The sequence below is a fragment of the Ictidomys tridecemlineatus genome, chromosome 13 (genome assembly GCF_052094955.1).
Source record: "Ictidomys tridecemlineatus isolate mIctTri1 chromosome 13, mIctTri1.hap1, whole genome shotgun sequence".
Classification (NCBI taxonomy): domain Eukaryota; kingdom Metazoa; phylum Chordata; class Mammalia; order Rodentia; family Sciuridae; genus Ictidomys; species Ictidomys tridecemlineatus.
The window spans coordinates 51,010,697-51,030,872 of NC_135489.1; the positions used below are offsets into that span (position 1 = coordinate 51,010,697).

Sequence of the window (20,176 nt, forward strand, 5' to 3'; positions counted from 1 at the left end):
TGACACTGAACATCTTTTCATATGCTGGTGTACCATGTGACTATCTTGTTGAATATTGTTTCATAAGAGAACACTGCAACTAACATATAGGTAAAGGGAATACACATTTTTATATATTTGTTTCTTACTTCTGTAGTCACAGTTTGCAATTTGGGCTAACAATGTCTCTAGAAACAAGTGAAATAAAATTCAATCTAAGATAATCCATCTTTTCATCTTCTTTTACTAGTATTTCTCAGCAACCTGGATCTGTCAGAATTTTCATATTCTATATGTTTGTAATGGGTTTTTTGTCAATCACAACACATTAATTAAACAGTATCCAATAAATCAATTTTTATATTACACTTGACTGGTCGCAATATTAAAATGATTTTTGTTACAAAATGTTTAAAAACCCATAATATAGGTCTTAAAAGAAACTGAAAAACAATAATCTTTAAGTATCTACATTCAGCATAAAGTCTTATAAACATGAATGTATAATAAGCTTACATCAATCAGAGCATAAAATCCATAATTAAGTGGAAGTACATCTATTCAAGATGATTTTAAACCATGGTTAAGGGATGTGCTGTTATACATGAAAATCTATTGTGTAAATGCTAGTTGCTAAATGTAGAAAAAACAGAGGCTTGTCAAATAACTGGTTTTCTCTTGGCAGACATAAAACAAATGCTTTTATATTATGAAGGCCAGGAAAACAAAAGAAAAGGGAGTTCAAAAGAAAAGAGAGTACCTTAACATGTACTATATCCAGGGAATGATGAGCAGCAACCTGACAGAAGGGTTACCCTAAAGGAGCTAAAGGAAGAGGCTTCCTCATGGTTATTGTCTGGGGGGAAAGCAGTTGATGGTCACATACATGAGGGGATCTGTGAAACAGTTTCCTCTTCAAGCAGAATATAGTACCAGAAAACTTTAGTTCCACATACCAACCCAGTACCAGCCACAACAAGGCCAAGAAGAACAAAGTCAGGTCTAACACTGTCTGTCCTGGTCAATGTCTGGGAAAGCCAAACTCTAAAACAGGAACATAACATACATAACATACCCCCAGTCGTATACAGGGAAATGCCCTACCTCAAACACTAGTTTTTTAAATAAAGAGTTTAAAATACAGCAAAACAACATACAGTATAAGCTATTTTACAATAAATGATGAAGAAAAAAGTGGGAGGATATATATGGCATCAAAGACTAAGGAAAAGGCAGGCAGGAAAATTAAAAAGAAAAAGTCACCAAGAAAATGAGAGAAAAAGCAAAGGCAGAATATATAATCAGAAAGACAGGCTGACATGAGATGGTAGTATAGTGAAACATGGAAATAAAGGAGGTTTACAGAGCAGCATCTCAGTCTTGAGGCTCATAAGCATAAATGCAAATATAAAAATGCATTTATCGATTCTTGAAACTGGAAGAGTTCATTCAGTCCTCTCTTTTATCAAATATCAAAAATGCCTGGAAGCACATCTCTGGAATATGGTGATGTTAACAATAATTAAAGTAGCAACAACTTTCTTTTTGAGAGCTTACTATGTCCCAACTTCTTAGGTTTATACTTGTATTACCATCTCAGAGCTAGCTTAGATAATTAAACTGAGGCTTAGAAAAGTTAAGTATTGTTACTGATTGGATGTTTGTTGTCCCTGCACCCCGCAACCTAAATTCAAGGTAATGGTATTTGGAGGTGAGGCTTTTGGGAGGTAATTAGGTTTAGATGAGGTCATGAGGGGAGACACCCGTCCCCCCATGGATTAGTGTCCTTATTAGGAGAGAAAAAGACCAGAGGATGTTTTTTCCTACCCAGATAAGGATACAGCAAGAAGTCTGCAAGCCAGGAAGAAGAATTTCAACGTCCTAGTATCTTGGTTTTAAGACCTCTGAGACTCCAAAACTTTTTGAAATAAATGTTTGTTGTTTAATAAACATTTGCTTAAGTCACACACCATCTGTTATTTTGTTCTAGTAGCTCTAGTTGACCAAGACAAATATCTCAAATATCTTCTTAACATATTGTATGTTATAGTGCTTTTTAATTTTGGGATACTACCAATTAACAGACTATTTCACCAAGTGCCACCATACTTTTAAGTGGCAAAGTCAATTTTCAAATTTAGGTCTGAGTCTAGGACCTATAACCTTAAGTGCATCTCTAAGTGACAGAAAAACTCAAAACTATAAAAACTTTGTCAGAATCCCCAGATTTCTTACAACACATGGGCTACTTTCAGCAATTTGAATATATGACTTAATGTTACTTGGCCATACAAATAAGAAATTATTACAAGAAATCCAAAGATGTCATATCCACCCACCAGTCTCCTCATACCACTAAAGAGGTAGCATCTACTACAACAACTCTCCTGCTGGACCACAATTAAATCTATGAAGCTGACTTCCTGGGAGCATCGTTTATGGTCAGTCTTGTAGACAGAGATTAAAACAACTTTTTTTTTTTTAAGTTGTAGATAAACACAATACCTTTATTTTATTTTTATGTGGTGCTAAGGATTGAACCCAGTGCCTCACACATGCTAGGCAAGCATTTTACCACTGAGCTACAATCCCAGTCCCAAATTAAAACAACTCTAATCAAAGAACCTGCCATTCCATCTTAACTTTCTGCTGACAAATGTGAGAAAGAAAAGGTGCTAAGAGGGAACAGAGACTCCTAGATGCTTCAAGAAATAGATACCAGGACACTGTTACTTAAACATTCTAGCCTGAGCCAAATACTCATGAACCTAACCCCAAACTGTCAAAGATTACATTCTGCATTTAATGAGCACTTAGTATTTTTCAAGAACTTTATCAAATTTATCTCATTTGATTTTCAAAGAGAATGCGGGTCACACAAGGTCAGAGTTACTCATTTTATATTTGAGACTGAGACAAGATGTATTTCATTTTTTGTAACTGTTCACTAAGATCCAGTTCCACTGCAAGTTAGGGTCTCACATTTCTCCACTAACCAACCCGCCCCCAATTCCAAGGCTTAAATCATTGGACTTTGAAGGTAATGTGATATTCCTAAGAGCAATAGGTTGGCAGGCTGGATTCAACTTGTACTAAATTCCTATGGTTTTCTCTATGAAAACAGTCCATTAAAGTCCTGAAAGCTAAGATAGTACTAAAGATGCTAATGGCTGCACATCTAAACTTCACTGCTTCTGGATCCTTAGCAGAGCAAGACCCCCAAAAGACTCCTCCAGAACATCAGGTCTCCTTCTGCCCAGGCAGCATGAGGTAACATAGAGATGGCTAAGACTTTACTACCTTGAAAGTGGGTATCAGTATCTGCTGCAAGTTTCTCCCTAGCCATGAAGGGCAAGGGGCAAAAGTGCCTCAGTGTCTTGCCCACATCATCCTGAGTCAAGATATTTTATAATAGGTTTACAGTGTGCCCAGATGTGACAGCAATCACAAAGAAGGAAAGGAGGTTACAATGCAGATGGATATAAGGAATAAAAAAATATTTAAGAGTATTGTTATGAGAAGTAGCCAGTAGTGCCAGAGAAAACAGATGCTAAGCCTTGACAAAGAAATGACCTTCCAGGGAGAAGTTGCTCTCAGCCATTACATGCAAATAAAATGGTTACTTTTTATCATTCCCCAAACCCCCATCATAGAATGCCTATTTGTTTAACTTATTATTTTATTAGCTATCAAACGTTTAAGTCTCATTTTATAATGTAAGAAACAGGAAAGAGAACACATGGAACAACCAAGCCCACCTCCCAGGAACACAACAAAACAGATGGTCCATTAAAGCTATGGGATCTCCTGGAGGCTAAGACTCTATAAGAAAAGCTGACAGCAACACATCTAAACTTTACTGCCTCCAGACCCTCAGCAGAGCAAGAGCCCCAGATGATTCCTCCAGTATATAGCAGGCCTTCTGCCAGGCAGAACAAGGTGGCTAGTTGAACAGGGCCTACCTTCACTTCTACAATATGTGAGGCCCTGGGTTCAATTCCTAGTAGGAATGGCAAGGCGGATCACCTTGGCAAAATGATCAAGAAAATACCCCAGATGTAACTCATTGGAACTGGAAATGCCTTCTACTTAAAAAAACAAACAAACAAAAAACAAACTAAGCAGATTAAGTTAACTTTTTTCCCCACTTAATGAGAAGACATGAAGCTGACCTTAAACTTAGTTTTCAAGACTGACAAGTTGATAAATTCAGATTTTGGATCTGTTACAACATATTTTTTATGGCAGTAGGAAAGCAAAGATTACTGCTCAGAGTCACATCTCTATGATGATTTCACCATATTCACTAATTATGTTGGGCTGAGTAACGTTCAAGTAAGGCAAGCTACTTTTGCCACTACAGCAATGTATGTTCTTTACAGGTTGGGGTCCCCAAGCTTTACTCAACTATTTGCTTCAGCTTTTTGGCAGGTGAAGAAAGAACTATGGCATCAACTAAAGAAGAACTATGGCATCACCGATTTCACTTTAAAAACCATCAACTTCCCTTTCTCCACCCCCCTGTCAAGTGACAATAATTTTCAAGACAATTCTTCAAAATCTAACATCAATTTTCTTCTCTTTCTAATATTTTACAAAAAAAGAGCAAATTTTTTAGATTTCCTGGATAAAGAAGAAATGGATCAAATGGAAAAATCCACAACAAACTATGCATTCTAAGAGAACAATGGAAAATAAAATCAGGAAAACAGTTGGGATTAGGATGCATGGATTCAACATCTGAAAATAAAGAAAAAAGGTGACAAAAAGAGGCCTGTCACTGTGGCATCCACAGCAACCTGTTCTCTCCCTACCACAGCACTCACCACACTGCACTAATTTGTTTAGCCTATATCTAAACTCTTCTAACAAAGAAGGGGGAAGCGCTGCATGCTTCACTATCTCCCCTAAACCTGGCATAGTGGCTACCCATTGCACAATTGTTTTTGTTTTTTTACCTTGCTGGGGTTCAAACCCAGGACCTTGCACATGCTAGGCAAGCACTCTACCACTGAGCCTGAATACCTCCAGCTCTGAATATTTTTGGATCTATGAATGAATGAATGAATGAATGCATGTTAGATCTAGTGAAGAGAATCAGCAGAGGTAGGATTATACAGAGTGCTTTGTTTTGTATTACTGAATCAAACAGTGAAATTCAAGAGGTAAATGAAGACAGACAGACAGACACACACACACACACACACACACACACACACACACACACAAATGTAACACCACACATTAAAAAAAAAAAAATCAATGGTAGAGGTCAACCCTAAGTCTCATAAATACTGATCATTCAAAAACCAATGCTTCTCTCTAAATGCCAGTAAAGACCTTACTAAGAAAAGCTTACATAAAACTAGTTTATATGGGTGATAAGACACCTACCTACTTCAGGATGAGTAAGTCTAAAAATATCCCTGTGAGAACAAAAAGACATGCATGCATGCAGATCATTCTGAAGAACCTGAGCAGCCTAGCTGTGGCTAGGGGCGGAAGAGAGAGTGCTGGTCTATCAAAGGAAGTAAATGTGGGGGGAGATGGCTAAGGCAGAGACAAGGTGACAGTAGATCAAAGATGACTGCAGAGTGAAAGAGAACAAGTCAGGTTATCAATTTTCTAATAGTCACTTACATGAAAACATCCAACATTATAATTCTACACAGCACAGCCTTCAAGGAAAACAGCTAGTCACAACAGTTTAATTTTCCTAACATTCAGCAATGTGACAGAACATTATTCATTTTCTTCAGTAACAGAATTTGGTACAGAGCAAGAAAATCTATGTATACACATATTTTAGCTTCCAAAATAATGACAAAAGTAATGTTGTCTGAGTATATCCTAATGTAGCAAGAAGCATGATAGGAGACAGGTGGGCCTCAACTTCTTTCCTGAACTTGACTTGACTGTTATAATGAAACTTGTTTCCAACTATCATAGCTCTATAAACTAAAGGGTTTCCCTTCCCGCATTTCTTTTCATTGCTCTCCCCTCATTTTCTTAACTGCAGGATATACTAAAGCTTTCTGATAGTTTAGTTCTCATCTCTTCCGTCCCAGCAAAAATATGCCCAGTTTTGGCCTCTGGTATATGAAGTGACAAATGTTATAGGGATCATTTAACCTGGCTGATGACTATGGAGAAATTTAAGAAGTAAAAATCATTAGGAAACATAATGAGTTTATAATTAATCATAGAAGACATTAAACTATTACTTAAGTTGACCTATGGAATGGTTATACCTATCAGCATATAAAACTTGTAGCAAAATGTTTATGCTGACTCTATGAAATGCAATTTGAAGATTTAAAATAGCTGTATCTTTAACTATTCAAAATAGATTAAAAATATATCTTATAACCCTTTTGTATAGTTTTGTGAGCTTTAGCCATTGCCATAAGTGAGATCCCCTCAAGTCACCAAAGCCCCTCTTTAGTTTATCCTGTCCCTACTTTTGCCTTCTCCAGAATGATACAAATGGAACCATACAGTATGTACCTTTCAAATTCGGCTTCTTTTATTTAACACAACACATTTGAGATTAGCTAATATTGTTATATGTATCAGTAGTTCCTTGTTTTTAAGTAGTACCCCATCAGATGGACTTACAAAGTTTATTCACCAGTTGGAAGACATGGATTGTTCCCAGTTCTTGGCAATCACAAATAAAGGTATAGCAAAACACCTACAGAGACAAATGTGTGAACAATTTTATTTGGGTATACACTTAGGAGTAATTCTGTTAATCAAGTAAAACTTGATTTTCTAGCTGTGTGTGTGTGTGTGTGTGTGTGTGTGTGTGTGTGTGTGTGTGTGTGTTTTAATGGGAATGGAACTCAGGGGTGCTCTACCACTGAGCTACATCCTCAGTCCTTTTAATTTTTTTTTTAAATTTGAGACAGTCTTGCCAAATTACTCAAGCTAGCCTCAAACCTGTGATCCTTCTGCCTCAGCCTCCTGAGTAGCTGGGATTACAGGTATGTGCCCAGTCTAGCTATTGTTTTTAAGATATCTCCAGTGCACTCATAAGAGTTTGCTATTCAAAGAAACTCCACCTTAAATTATTTTCAAAGTGATAAGTTAATTATTTTATAAGTTTGCATTTTCATATGTAAGATTTTCTTAAAATGTAGATCCACCTATCCTGGTGAATATTCAAACATCTTTTACTCACAGTCATATTTTTTTAAACACTTCATATCCTTGACAGATCACATATGAACTGAGCTACAATTCAGGTGTCTTCCTAGTATTAGCCATGGCAATTAGGTAAAAAGTGAAGGCACTAATATTTACCCTTTCCATATGTCATTATAATATGGCTCTTCTCACCCTTAGGTAAAGTAAATGTTATTTATATATGTTGTACTAGTAAAAACAAAAACAACAAACAAAAACCAGGGACCAGGGAAGATAAGCAACTTATAAGGAATCAAACAACTACACAAAGTTCCAAACAAATGCCCAGGAAAACCCATCTCAAAACACCCATCGCTCTTTTTACTGTATCTAGGGACATTAATACTATGTTTAAGGACTTTCAGGGCTTTTTGTAGGTAGGAATTTCACAAAGTCTTTTAGAAGGTGATGATAGATTTCCCCATAGGCTATCATACGCGATAATGTGAAGCTTTCTGAGCAGACTTAAAGATGCAATGTTATAATCATAAATATGTCTTAAAGGACAGGTTCTCATCTTAAACCTGCTAAGATAATTGTGTAACTAACCTGTTTTGGTGGGGTAATCATTGATATCCACAGTATTTTTTAAAGATAAACTCAAAAATCTTGAAAGGCATATAATTTTAGCGGGTTGCTTTGGAAACCCTACTTTCCAGAAGAAGGCAGATGCCGGTAGACCATTTCCTTGGCAATATTCCATCTCTTTTGAAAGTTCTTTCTATTTACACATTGACCTAGAAATCAAGAATTGGCAACATGACTTTGGCAGTCAAAATTATAACCCTGCGAGCAAAGTAACTGTAATTCCTGTAGGTTGTAGGTCTAGGAAAAGATATGCTAAATGTCACTCATCTTTCTTCCATCCTCACAGCCTCTTATTTCTCCCCAAAATAATTTTAGATACTATCACAAGTAAGTTATTTGACTTTATAAGTTTGTCCTACTTGTGTTAATTTCCTGGGTTGAAGGCCCCTCACTGCATCATGTGGCTTCCTGGTTAATTTCAAATAGGAACAAGTGAGACTACCATTAGGGTTGAAAGGGAACCATATTTACTTCAACTAACCCACAGGCTTCAAGTTCACAATCTAGTACTTCTCAATAACCCAAAGCTGAAGAGTTCACTATCAAGAAGTCTGACAAGAAAGTTACTGCTTTAGAAAGAAGCTACACTTAGAAAAAAGAATACAGAAAACTTTATTAAAAAAAAAAAAGACGACGACCATGACAATTCAAGGATTAAAATAAACCAGGTTTTAGAAAAATCCCAAGACTTCTGGTCATGTGTGTAGGTGTGCTGTTTGTATGTTAAGAAAATGTTCAGCAGCTTCCCTGGGTACTCATACTTAGTCCACTTGATGTTTCCTCAAGTGTGCTCAATTTTTTTTCACAAGTTTTTACAAAAATACTGGCCATGAAAGTAAACCACTTTCCACTCCACTACAAAAATGGATATTTCTAGGAGGCTGTGAGTTCCCTTATTTATAAGGGCTAAAAGTGATATAAAACTTCCTTTTAGTATATGAAGAAATGACAACTCAATTATGAAAAACGATGATTTACAAAGGAAGAGACTGTTCATTAGTGAAGAGTACTTACTTAAGCCACAAAAGCCTTTGGATCTGTACTGTACACAGCAAATATATATCCAGAAGCCACTGTTCCCCAAGTCTGATTAGTCATAAATTCCAAGAAAGCTTCTAAAAATAAAATTTTCTAGAGGGGAAGGCTAAAACGAACCCTCTCGTGTTGACTAGAATTGGAGGTCCCAGTACAAACTCATAGTTTGAATATACACTGATGGACAGATGAACAAATATTGGTGGGCTTATGCCTGGGGCTGAATATATACTTAGATATTCTAGCTTGCTGTGAGAAGAGGATCTAGAATAAATAATACTCCCAGATCTTGGTTTTTAAGTAAAATTTATTCAATAGAAGAAACCAAGGCTCCTTGGAAAAGTAGTTGATTTCAGGACAGGGTACAGAAAATCATAAGATGATGCTAAAGTATCTTATAGTGCCAGGAAGCAAGCAAACACTCAAAATCAAAATGGGGGCATATTAATGGAACGTAGAAATCAATCCAAAAGAACCTCCAAAAAGCTAGAACAATCTGAGCCACAAAATAAAATTATAACCTAGGGAATATAATAAATATTTATAAGCCCACATTGTTATAAGTGAAAATTAATAAAGGATGATAAGGGACAGTTTTTCTCTAGAAGCTGAATTCCAATTAATAAATGAAGAAAGAAGGGCTGGAATTGTAGCTCAGGGTAGAGTGCTTGCCTAGCACATGTGAGGCACTGGGTTTGATCCTAGCACCAAATAAAAATAAGTAAATAAAGGTATGTGTTGGTATTTTGTCCATCTATAATAACAAAAAAATTAAATAAGTAAATAAATAAATAAATGAAATATGAATGAGGGTATCAGAAAACCACCATCAGAATACTATAGTAACAACTGTGACAAACAAGATCCATTCATGGGTATTAAAAATAGAAGACAAAAATTTAAGGGAAAAAAAGATGTCTAAACATTCTCAAACTATTTTCCCCAAGACACACATTCATTACAAAAGGAAAAATAGTAACTTTACAGTGAAGAAACCTGGAAGATATCACCATGATAAAATGATCAAGAGAAACTTCACCAGTGGAAAACATTTTTTAAAAATATTTTTTAAGTTTTGTAGATGGACACAATACCTTTGTTTATTTATTCATTTTTTAAAAAACCTTTTTGTAGTTGTAGATGGACAGAATGTCTTTATTTTATTTGTTTATATCTGGTGCTGAGGATCGAACTCAGGGCCTCACATGTGCCAGGCAAGTGTTCTACCACTGAGTTACAACCCCAGCCCCACCAGTGGAAAATATTTTGACATCAGGGCTCCCTTGGGATGACTCACTGAAAAGGACATATCACTTCCCTGGCATTTTGTCAAAAACATAACCTCTATTTAATTAGGAGACAACAGCAGAAAAACCCTAAATTAAAGATAATTCCACAAAATACCTGACCAACCTCACTTAGATGTCAAAGTCAAGAAAGACAGGGAAAAGCTAAGAAGCTATCAGACTCTTAAGAGATTGAGGACACATGACAAATAAAGACATGGTATTCTGGACTGGGTTCTGCAACAAAAAAGGGACTTTGATGGGAAAAACCTGAATAAAGTCTGTAGTTTAATTCTAAAAACAAACAGAACCAAATATTCCTGGGCTTCACTACTCCTCTGATACTGCTTCAGTCTATCTGAGAAATCTGTATATTCTAGTGAAAGCTCAGCAGTGAATCCAGTGACCAGACTCGGAAGTCAGTGTCCTTGAGAATCACGTCTCATCTCAGGCTACACATAAGTCACATCATATACTTGAGTAATCCTGACTACCAGGCCCTGCCCTATCCCCCAAGCATAGACTTATAGGTACAGGCACTTTTGTAATCCCCCACGTGACACCAAAATATCAACGTATTTCAAGATGTCAGAAGACTAGTAGTCAGACGGATTGATTCCTAGACTCCTCTTGTTTTCACTGAAGGCACCTTTCCTGCCTCACTGTCCCTGAAGGAATTACTTTTTCCAACATGATTTCAATTTCATGACTGAATATCAGTCTATAATGGCTATAGTTTCACGCTTTGTTAGAATATAAGAGAAATAAAGGTAAGAAATGACTGTTATAATTTCAGCTATGCCCCTTGACCTAGCTAGAGATAGCCTCTTTTATTTACAGTTCAAGTACAGGTCAGGTAAATCTGTACATGCGATAACATTCTAGGGATGTTACACAACTCTCTATATTTTCCCGGGTCTCACTTTAAGGAGGTTTCTAATGAAGGTCCTTCCCACAGAGATAGGAAGTAATATTAAGATAGTATACCAAAGGTACACACAGTGTTCTACACATGATTAGAGTTAAAAAGATTCCCCTGATAACTATTTTACTTTCAATGAGATTTTTTAAAAAATGGCAACACGCAAAACTATTTACTCATGAATGTGTGTCTATAATTTTTCTCCAGAACTGGCTTGGTTTTGAATATTTAATATCTAAGATATGAATGTTACTCAAATGATCTAAAAAAAATCAGTGTTTTCTTAGAGAAGTGAGATTTTTATTTAGACCCTTCAGAGTCACGTTCAACTCCTCTAGACCAGGCCAGTAGCCTGACTTCTTGTGACATAACAAGGCACATTGATGGGGTCATGGGACACAAAGCTGACTAACCCACACTTGGATCACATCACAACACTGGGCTCACGCTGGCACTCTTAACCACCTCAGTGAAAGAGCTCAGCAAACTGCAAGTATGCAGTAAGGACCAAATAACTAGGGCAAACAAAAAGCAGTAGTAATTATATGGCCATTTGCTGGAAATCTCTCCAGCTGTGTTATTTACAAACCTAGAGCAGCAAATAATTCAGACACATTAGTAAATGCAAATAAAAAAATTAGGGGCTAGGGTAGATATCGTTCACTGGTAGAGTGCTTACCTAGCATGTGTGAGATGTGTGAGACCTTGGGTTCAATCAATAGTACCACCCCCCCACCAAAAAAAAAAAAGAAAAAGAAAAAGAAAAGAAAGCATCTACTGCAATCAATTGCAACAAAATAAATATTTGTTGAATGAAGAGAATTTTGCTTTTCAAATTAATAGGTGTAGCCAGGTGCAGGGGTACACATCTAATTTAATCCCAGTTACTCAGGAGGTTGAGACAGGAAGATTCAAAGTTTGAGGCCAGTCCCAGCAATTTAGGGAAACCCTGTCTCAAAACAATAAAAAGGAATGGAACTGTTGCTTGATGGTAGAGCACCCCTGGGGTCAATCTCCAGTATATCCATACCTCTCTCTCCAAGGATTTAGCCATACACTATATGGTCCTCTGGAGGCAACTGTATGCATGCATTAATTGTAAGCTATCTCTAATTTTTTCCTTAATAAAAATAAATGAGAGCACACATTTAAAAATGAATAATAATTTTCAAACAGTGTAAATGTATTCATGGCCACACTTCCAAAACTACTCTTCTTCAAATTCCTGAGTTCCTTTGTGGATCAGTTTTAAAAGAACTTAACTCCTCAAAACTGCCTAATTAGTGATATCCCAATCTTGTGCTACTCCAGTCCCAATATGTCCTCTTAGCTAGAGATACTACCAAAGCACACTTGTGTGTTTTGTAATCTCTTCTCAAATACAGGAACCTTTGCAGGGATTAGGGAGTCAGCACCCACCCACAGCTAGGTGACCAAAGGATAAACACCTAGTATTCCTCTTAAGTGTAAGGGAGCTGGGGAAGGAAGAGGAAAGGCATAATTCAAAGCTCATCATGGATGTTAGCTGGGAAGAATAGAAGCTAAAAGATACTTTTGCAAATAGAAACCTGAAAATGTTTATCTCAAAAATTTTGTGAAACTTTCTCTTATCCAGGAAAGGAGGAAGAAATTCTTACCTTAGTCCCTTGCTTCCTCCTTGTTCTAGGACTTAGAACTCTGGTTAGTAGAGTTCTTTGGTTAATTACAAGACTGTTAAGTTTAACAGTATTACTTGTGAAGAAATGAAAAGCTCAATTAAGTGTTTAATTATTTTTGTGGACATTGCCATGCTAGCCTCAAGAAACATGATTTGTTTTGTCTGTTCACCTAATGCTGTGTCATAATTTCTGGCAGCAACAAGCAATGACAATGCGCTAAGGCTGAGGCTTCCTCACCCTACCAAAGCCCAGGTGGACTCACAGTTTCCTAACTTGTTATAAAGCACTCAGCCTTATATCATAATCCCTGACTGCAGGGTGACTTGCTACTGTCTACCACTGTTTTTGTTATGAAATCTTCTTGAGCATTTTTTTTTTTTTTTGAGCCAACCAGAGATGTCCAGTTCCTAAGACAAAGAGCTGAGAGAAAGGAGGAATATTGCCCTTGGGCTTCCTGGAGTCCCCAGCAGCTGAAAATCCAAGAGGATATGAAGACCAGAGGCCAAGTCTCATTTTCCCACCTGGGCAACTTTTGTCTGTCCAGGGTTATCTCTAATAAGAACAGCTAGATGGCCTCTAGAAATCTCTTCTGGCTCTAAACTGGAGAAATACTTTGATTTTCTAAGATTTCTTAGGATAAAAACTCCTATTATACATTTTTGCCTAGTCTCTTGACCCCGACCCCACCCCATCAAGGGAAAATAACCACAATAGATTATTTTGAAACTTTGGAGTATTTTTAACATAGCCTTTTACCTCACCAAATAAAGGAATTATCTTCACTTTTTAAAAAAATAAAGGAAGAGGATTTTTTAAAAATTCCCAACTTTTTACAAGGTACAGAAATCTTCTCATGGTTTTTAAAAATCATGATGTACATATACTCAAAACACCTAAAGCCATGTAGAAACAGTCCTTCAAAAATGTAACCGTTTCCTTCTAACAAGAGGTATGCACAGGAGAAAAAACCCAAGAAACCCAACAACAAGTGACTTCTAAGAGTCACCTAGGTCACAAAAGCTTGGAAACCAGGATTCTCCCTTTCCACACATACCCATTCACCATACACACCCAGGTTGTAAAGTGAAACTCCTCCGTAATCATTATAGTTTATTAAGCAGTTATCAAATCCAGTACCCCAAACACTAGCCATTCAGAAAACTCATGTATTTCTCTTGGGTGGGAAGATGACTCATAGGATGTTAATGTTCTAGTGACATAAAGGGAATTGTTAATAAAATGCAGCCTAAGCAAACACCCTTGACCTTTCTCTGGAAAACACCCATAGCAAGAAGTCTAAGAACTTCTTTGATGGACTGTTTGTGTGTGTTGGTGCTACTTAGGAACTTAAGAACCAGGTGTGTTCACTTTCCTCCCTCTGACCTTTACAACAAATGTGCCTGAATTTATTCACATACATAAATTCTATATTAAAATAAAGGTTTCAAAAGCAAATTGCTTCCCTCAGCAGTACCTGACTTCCATTCATATTCAACTTATTTCTATTAGTATTCGAGAGGTCTGAACAAATACACCTATACCTATAGACCCAAAAGTAAAAAACAGAAGAGTGTGATGATTTTTCCCCCCCATACTGGGGACTGAACTCAGGGGACTCACTCGATCACTAGCCACATCACCAGCACAATTTTATGTTTTATTAAGAGACGGGGTCTGAGTTGCTTAGCACCTCGCTTTTGCTGAGGCTGGCTTTGAACTCCTGATCCTCCTGCCTCAGCCTCAGGATCGTTGGGTTTACAGGCATGCGCCACAGCACCCAGCATGTGATAACATTTTTAAAGGTGCCAACAAAAAATTTTAGACCTTTAAAACTTAAAACCAAGCAGATTATGAACTAGATTTTAGAAATTATCAATTTTTTTGTTTTGCTGATTTTATGTTTGCTTTCATATTCATGTTTCATTAAAAAATATATAAGCATTTGCTTCCTATCATTTTTAAAAGAAAAGGCTCCAGAAGTAGAGTATATTAAATTATATTGTCCTATAGTCACCAGATTTTGTTTCCTTAATGAAGACTGGATTTCACATTAAGCTTATATAACATGCTACATTTTACTTGTTGTAACCAAAGAGAACATTCTAGATTTAAAATATTGTATTTTTCCCATATATTTCAAGTTTACAAAATTTTCTTACTTATAATCAAGAAGAAAAAAGGCTATATTCCCTCTTCTTTACCATATATTCAAATGAAAAACCAATTTACAAATATTAAGTCTACCTTTTAAAAAGACTTTGACTAGGACAATAAAAACCACAAAAATTTTAAATGATCTTTATACCTCAATTACTACATTAAGAAGCAAAGAGAATGTGAAACCAAATATACTGTTTTGAAACCATAGTTTTAAAAAAAGTTCTGTTTAAAGTAACTTCATTTGTTTTCTAGGCAGAAAATTACTATTTGTTAAAATAACAAGAAAACAGAAAAAGGTAGAAAGATAGCAGAGAGCCAGTGGGGGAAGGCATGTAGACAAAGATTCTTGCTCAACATAACATTTAAAAGTTAGTAAAACTCACTACAATATTACTGTTTCCAAAGAAGGGACATTAGTCACCTTCACTTGGTGGGTGCACACTCTCTTCTCAGTTCTACCCAGATTGAGCACCCAAGAAAGCACCCAAGAAAGGGAGCAGAGTGAGGGTGGATGAAACTCACCAGGATACCAGGAGGGGCCTTGCCAGGGTAAACAGCTTGAGTTTTACTTAGTAAGCCTTTGTGAACCTTCTCCTCATCTTCACTATCATCTTCTAAGTAAAACATCTTAAAATTGAAGAAGTTTATCAAGCATGTCTTTTTACAAAAATGAAGGTATCATCAAAATAGAAAGCTGCTCTGCTGCTGACAGACTGAACGTTAACTGCTAGCAGACACAGGTATATATGGTTAAAACTGAAAGGAAATGGCTCTTAAAAAAAAAAAAAAAAGCAATGCATACACAACTTTACCAATGAGATTTGCTCAAAACACCTCAACCCCTTCTCTCCAAAGGAGATAAGCAAGGACATGGGACAGGCTGTGCCATGTGTTTACACTGATAGGTACCAAGTCCTGCCCAATCACATGATGGTCACTGCAGCTCCCATCACACAGAACAGGGATTGAGTTAATGATTCCTTAAATCAATCACATCCTCATTTTTAGAAATAAAAACATCTGTACACATGGAGAAGTAATCTTACATAAATTAATCATGTAAGGGAAATCACTTACATATACTTTTTTGAACATTAGTCAAAGTCAGCCAGGTGTATACATGCTTTGTAGAGTCCAACTACTAATTATTTTTATGTCACACTGGCATATGACCCATATTTTTCACAATTCTGGGAAATATCCTGCTCAGTACTGTAAATAACATAATTTATTAGATTTCAAGAGTAATACAATGCAACGTTTAATGAACATTCCCATTATGTCCTTGCCAGCTCTCAGAAAGTAACTTCAATTGCATTTTTCTAAATCTAAGACACCTAACACACAAAATGCTTTAGATTTTTAAATTAAAATATATTTTATTCAAGCCGTTTTCTAGATTGTACTGTTCATTACAAAGAGCCATTAGCCACATGGCTACTGAGTATCTGCAAGCTGGTTAGTACCAACTGTAATGCACTCTAATAAAAAATGCTTCCCAGCTGGGGATGTGGCTCAAGCGGTAGCGCTCGTCTGGCATGCTTGTGACCCGGGTTCGATCCTCAGAACCACATACCAACAAAGATGTTGTGTCTGCCGAGAACTAAAAAATAAATATTTAAAAAAAAAATGCTTCCTGGATTTTGAAGACATAGTATGATAAAAAGAATGTGAAATAATCTCCTAATTTTCATACATATTAAGTGTTGAAATGAGGGTATTCTGGATATATTGAATTAAATAAAATTGTTAGTTAATTTTTATCTTTTTTCCTACTTTTAAAATGTGACTAATAGAAAATTTAAATTATATATGTAGCTCATTAAATTTCTACTAGGCAATTTTGCTGTAGGGTCCTGAGACTATCTTGAGGGCAAAGGAAAAAGGAAAGACATTCAGGCAAAATTTTACATAACAAAGAATAGAAGACAAAAGGATTTTTCATTGTTCTATAAAAATAATTAGCTCATCAACAATATACTAGCTGATATGCACGTTATATGAGCTTCACATTAAGCCTCTTTTTCTACCTTTAAACTTCACAAAAAGACAAAATTTCCAAGTGTTTGACCAAGAAGGGGAGAGGTGGTTAATGCTTAATTTAAATGGTGATATTTAATTTAAATGGTGATATTTAATATAGCAATACACCACCAGTTAGTATAATAAAAAAATTAAGTGGCAGAATTAAAAAACAATTTCACCAAAATTAGAACTAGAAAAACTTGTCTTGTGTTCACCTATTTCCCTTCTTGCTATCTAGTCTACCAGATACTAAGGTGAGTCTGGAGTATACTGAGGTATCCACATTCATCTGTGCTCTAATTCAGTACACATCACATACAAAAATCTCTCTTAGGGGTTTTATGGTTTAAATATAATGCCATTTAGAGAAATTTAAATATTTCCTCCATGACCTGCTACAGTTCCTGATCCCCAATGGCAGAGGGCAGTCATAAAAACCTCATGTAGGAGCTAGATTGTAGCTCAGTGGTAGAGCACTTGCCTGGCACATGTGAGGCACTGGGTTCAATCCTCAGAACCACATAAAAATAAAATAAATAAAAATAAAGGTATTGTGTCCATCTACAACTAAAAATTTAAAAAAAGAAAAAGAAAACCCATTTGGGGTGCTGCCAGTAGGGGAAAAAAGTGAAAGGAGAAATGAGAGGACAGGAAGGAGAAATAGGAGAAAACAAAAAAGGCAGATTAAGGAGAAATGACAAGAAGAAAAAGGAGACAAAAGGAAATGTCAGGGAGCAGAGGAAATAAAATGTGAAAGAGAGTGATAAGAAAATATACAGGGTGGTAGCAGAAGGGAAGACTGTAAGAAGAAGGGTAGATGTAAAGGGAAAAAAAAAAACCTTATCCTTATCTATTTTAAACATGAGGAAATCAAGGACCCACTTCTTTGGTAAATATGCTCAAACAACAATCCCAATTTCTGGTTCAGTGGTCCCCTGCCCCCCACAACATTTTGCCTAGTTCAGAGAGAATGTGGCTTGGGAAGATGATGGCGGAGATCAAACAGGGCAGAGAGCAGTAGATATGAAATCTGGACAATGTTCACCTCAAAGGCCACTTACACAACAAGAAGGCCCCAAGCCAACCATATGGATTTCCTGCCCGTCTTGGTATTGTGTCATTGTTTTGAGGGATGACTCACAGAACGTCCTCACTGTAAGGGGTCATGTACCATGGACCTTCAGAGATGAGCTCATTTTCTGGACATCTATGTTGCCACTGGACACACACCTACAGTTTTTCCCTATGGTGATCTAAGCATTACCCTGACCTCCAAGGCTGGAACCCAACATTCTGGTTCCAGTTCCCCACCTTGGTCAATAAATGTTAAAGTCACAACCAACTATTTTCAATTATCCTTATGATTTTCAAAGAAAAACCATTTTAAAACTTTTCTGGTTCTGAAAGCTAAATATAAAAAACTAGCTAAAGTAAAAGTAAATAGCTGAATACTGAGAAAAACTATGCTTTTACTTTTACATAGTATCTTCAATGATCTTAAAAAAATAGTAGGCAGAAAGTTGAATATTTCTTCATAGACTTAAACCTTGCTCTCCGCCCCCAAAAATCTTTGTTTAGAAAAACAAATCTAAAGTGCAACTCAGAAGATCAGTCTTGCTCAGATTCCACAAGTGATAATGATGCTAAGTAATTGGTTTCTGTTTTTCCCCACTACTCATCCTGTAAATATGAGACTAGTTATAAAGGGATTTTTAAGAAAGTATAAGGATTTATTTAAACTTCCTTACTTAAACTTTTCTTATGTGAAGTTGCACTAAATTGGTTCAACAGAAATACTTTCATGTCACCACATTTAAAATGAAGTACTTTCATTTCACCACAAAAAACACAAAAATTGCACTCCACCCAGTGGTCATATTGTGAAATAGCAATATATTTCTCCAGGATTACCAATGGAAAGGAAAGGAAATCACATTTTTAAAAAAATTTTCTGTAGTTGTAGTTTATTATTTATTATATATATAATAAATATATAACATATATAATTATATATATATATATATATTTTTTTTTTTATGTGGTGCTGAGGATCGAACCCAGGGCCTTGCACGTGCAAAGTGAGCACTCGACCACTGAGCCCAGCCCGGAAATCACATTTTGATTAGTAAAAAAATCACAATGAAAATATTTTAAAAGCTTCAGTTACAAAGAATGTCATAATCTTTACCATATTTTTTCTATAAAGAAAGAAGCTGCTCAAGTGCATTTCTGCATTTTCAAAGCCATTTCAAGACAAAGGGATCTACATGTGAAAAAGGACTACAGTCTACCTGAAATAAATTTCCTTGTTTTAATGTAGAGCCACATGGTTCTCTTATTATCTAAAACAGAGTATTTCTTCTTCTATCTGGATTATAATTCATTGTTTAAGCTAAGAAAACAACCCAAAAGGGACTGATTGTGTTTTATTCAAAACCAAGAGAAAATTCCTCATAATTACTCTGATTTTTCAAACATTTATAATTTGACTGCTTCATAGATAATAGCTATACAGTTTACTTCAGTTCCTGTGTTTCACAATATCTTCACACGATTCCAAAACTCTGAACAGTACTGCTAGTGTCTATTCCACTGAAATGTGAATGAATAATCAATCACATGCAAACAGGCCTTTCCAGGAACAGAGAAAAAGCAAGAAGGGTCTCTTGAGGTCCAAGATCTGACTTAAAGTGACTCAAAGATGAATTAGGAGACTTCAAAGAAGTTTTATCTTCAAAATTAATACATTTTGCACTCTACTGTGATATTTTTTCCTCCCTACTCCCTGCCCTGGTACTGGGGATTGAATCCAGAGGCATTCTACCCTTGAGCTATATCCCCAGCCCATTTTTTTTTTTTTTTCCCTAAGAGAAGGTCTAAATTGCCCAGGGGTAGAGATTTGCAATCCTCTTGCTGCAGCTTCCCCAGTAGCTGCAAGAATAGATGTGTGCCACTCTGTTGACTTCTTTTTTTTTTGGGGGGGGGGGTGTACCAGGAATTGAACCCAAGGGGCTCAACCACTGAGGCACATCCCCAGCCCTTTTTTATATTTTATTTTGAGACAGGGTCTCTTTAAGTTGCATAGGGCCTTGATAAATTGTTGAGGCTGGCTTTGAACTTGCAATCCTCTTGCTTCAGCCTCCCAAACCTCTGGGATTATAGGCATGTGTCATCGCACCTTGCTACTATCTATTTTTTAATATGAAAAAAGTAACTGGTCAAAGTTTTCTTCTACCAAGCTGAAGGGTTAATGTATTACATTTATTGTATGGCTTAGAATATCCTTAGAAAACTGGATATACACATCCTGATTTAAGGAACTGGACCAAATATAC

General features: G+C 36.3%; 1 protein-coding gene across 4 annotated transcripts in view; it reads right to left on the bottom strand.

The window, feature by feature from the left end:
* Lpin2 (lipin 2) overlaps positions 1 to 20,176 on the bottom strand; it is a 77,371-nt gene that overhangs the window by 40,081 nt on the left and 17,114 nt on the right. Inside the window, exon 1 of one of the 4 annotated variants that reach the window (XM_078030322.1) lies at positions 15,339 to 15,488. The exons of 2 other annotated variants lie outside the window; for them this stretch is intronic. In XM_078030322.1, coding sequence (XP_077886448.1) covers positions 15,339 to 15,443 — 105 coding nt within the window. In that variant the 5' untranslated portion in view covers positions 15,444 to 15,488. Of the gene's footprint in view, positions 1 to 15,338; positions 15,489 to 20,176 lie in introns of those variants that run through there. One more of the 4 variants, XM_078030323.1, reaches the window with a different exon arrangement.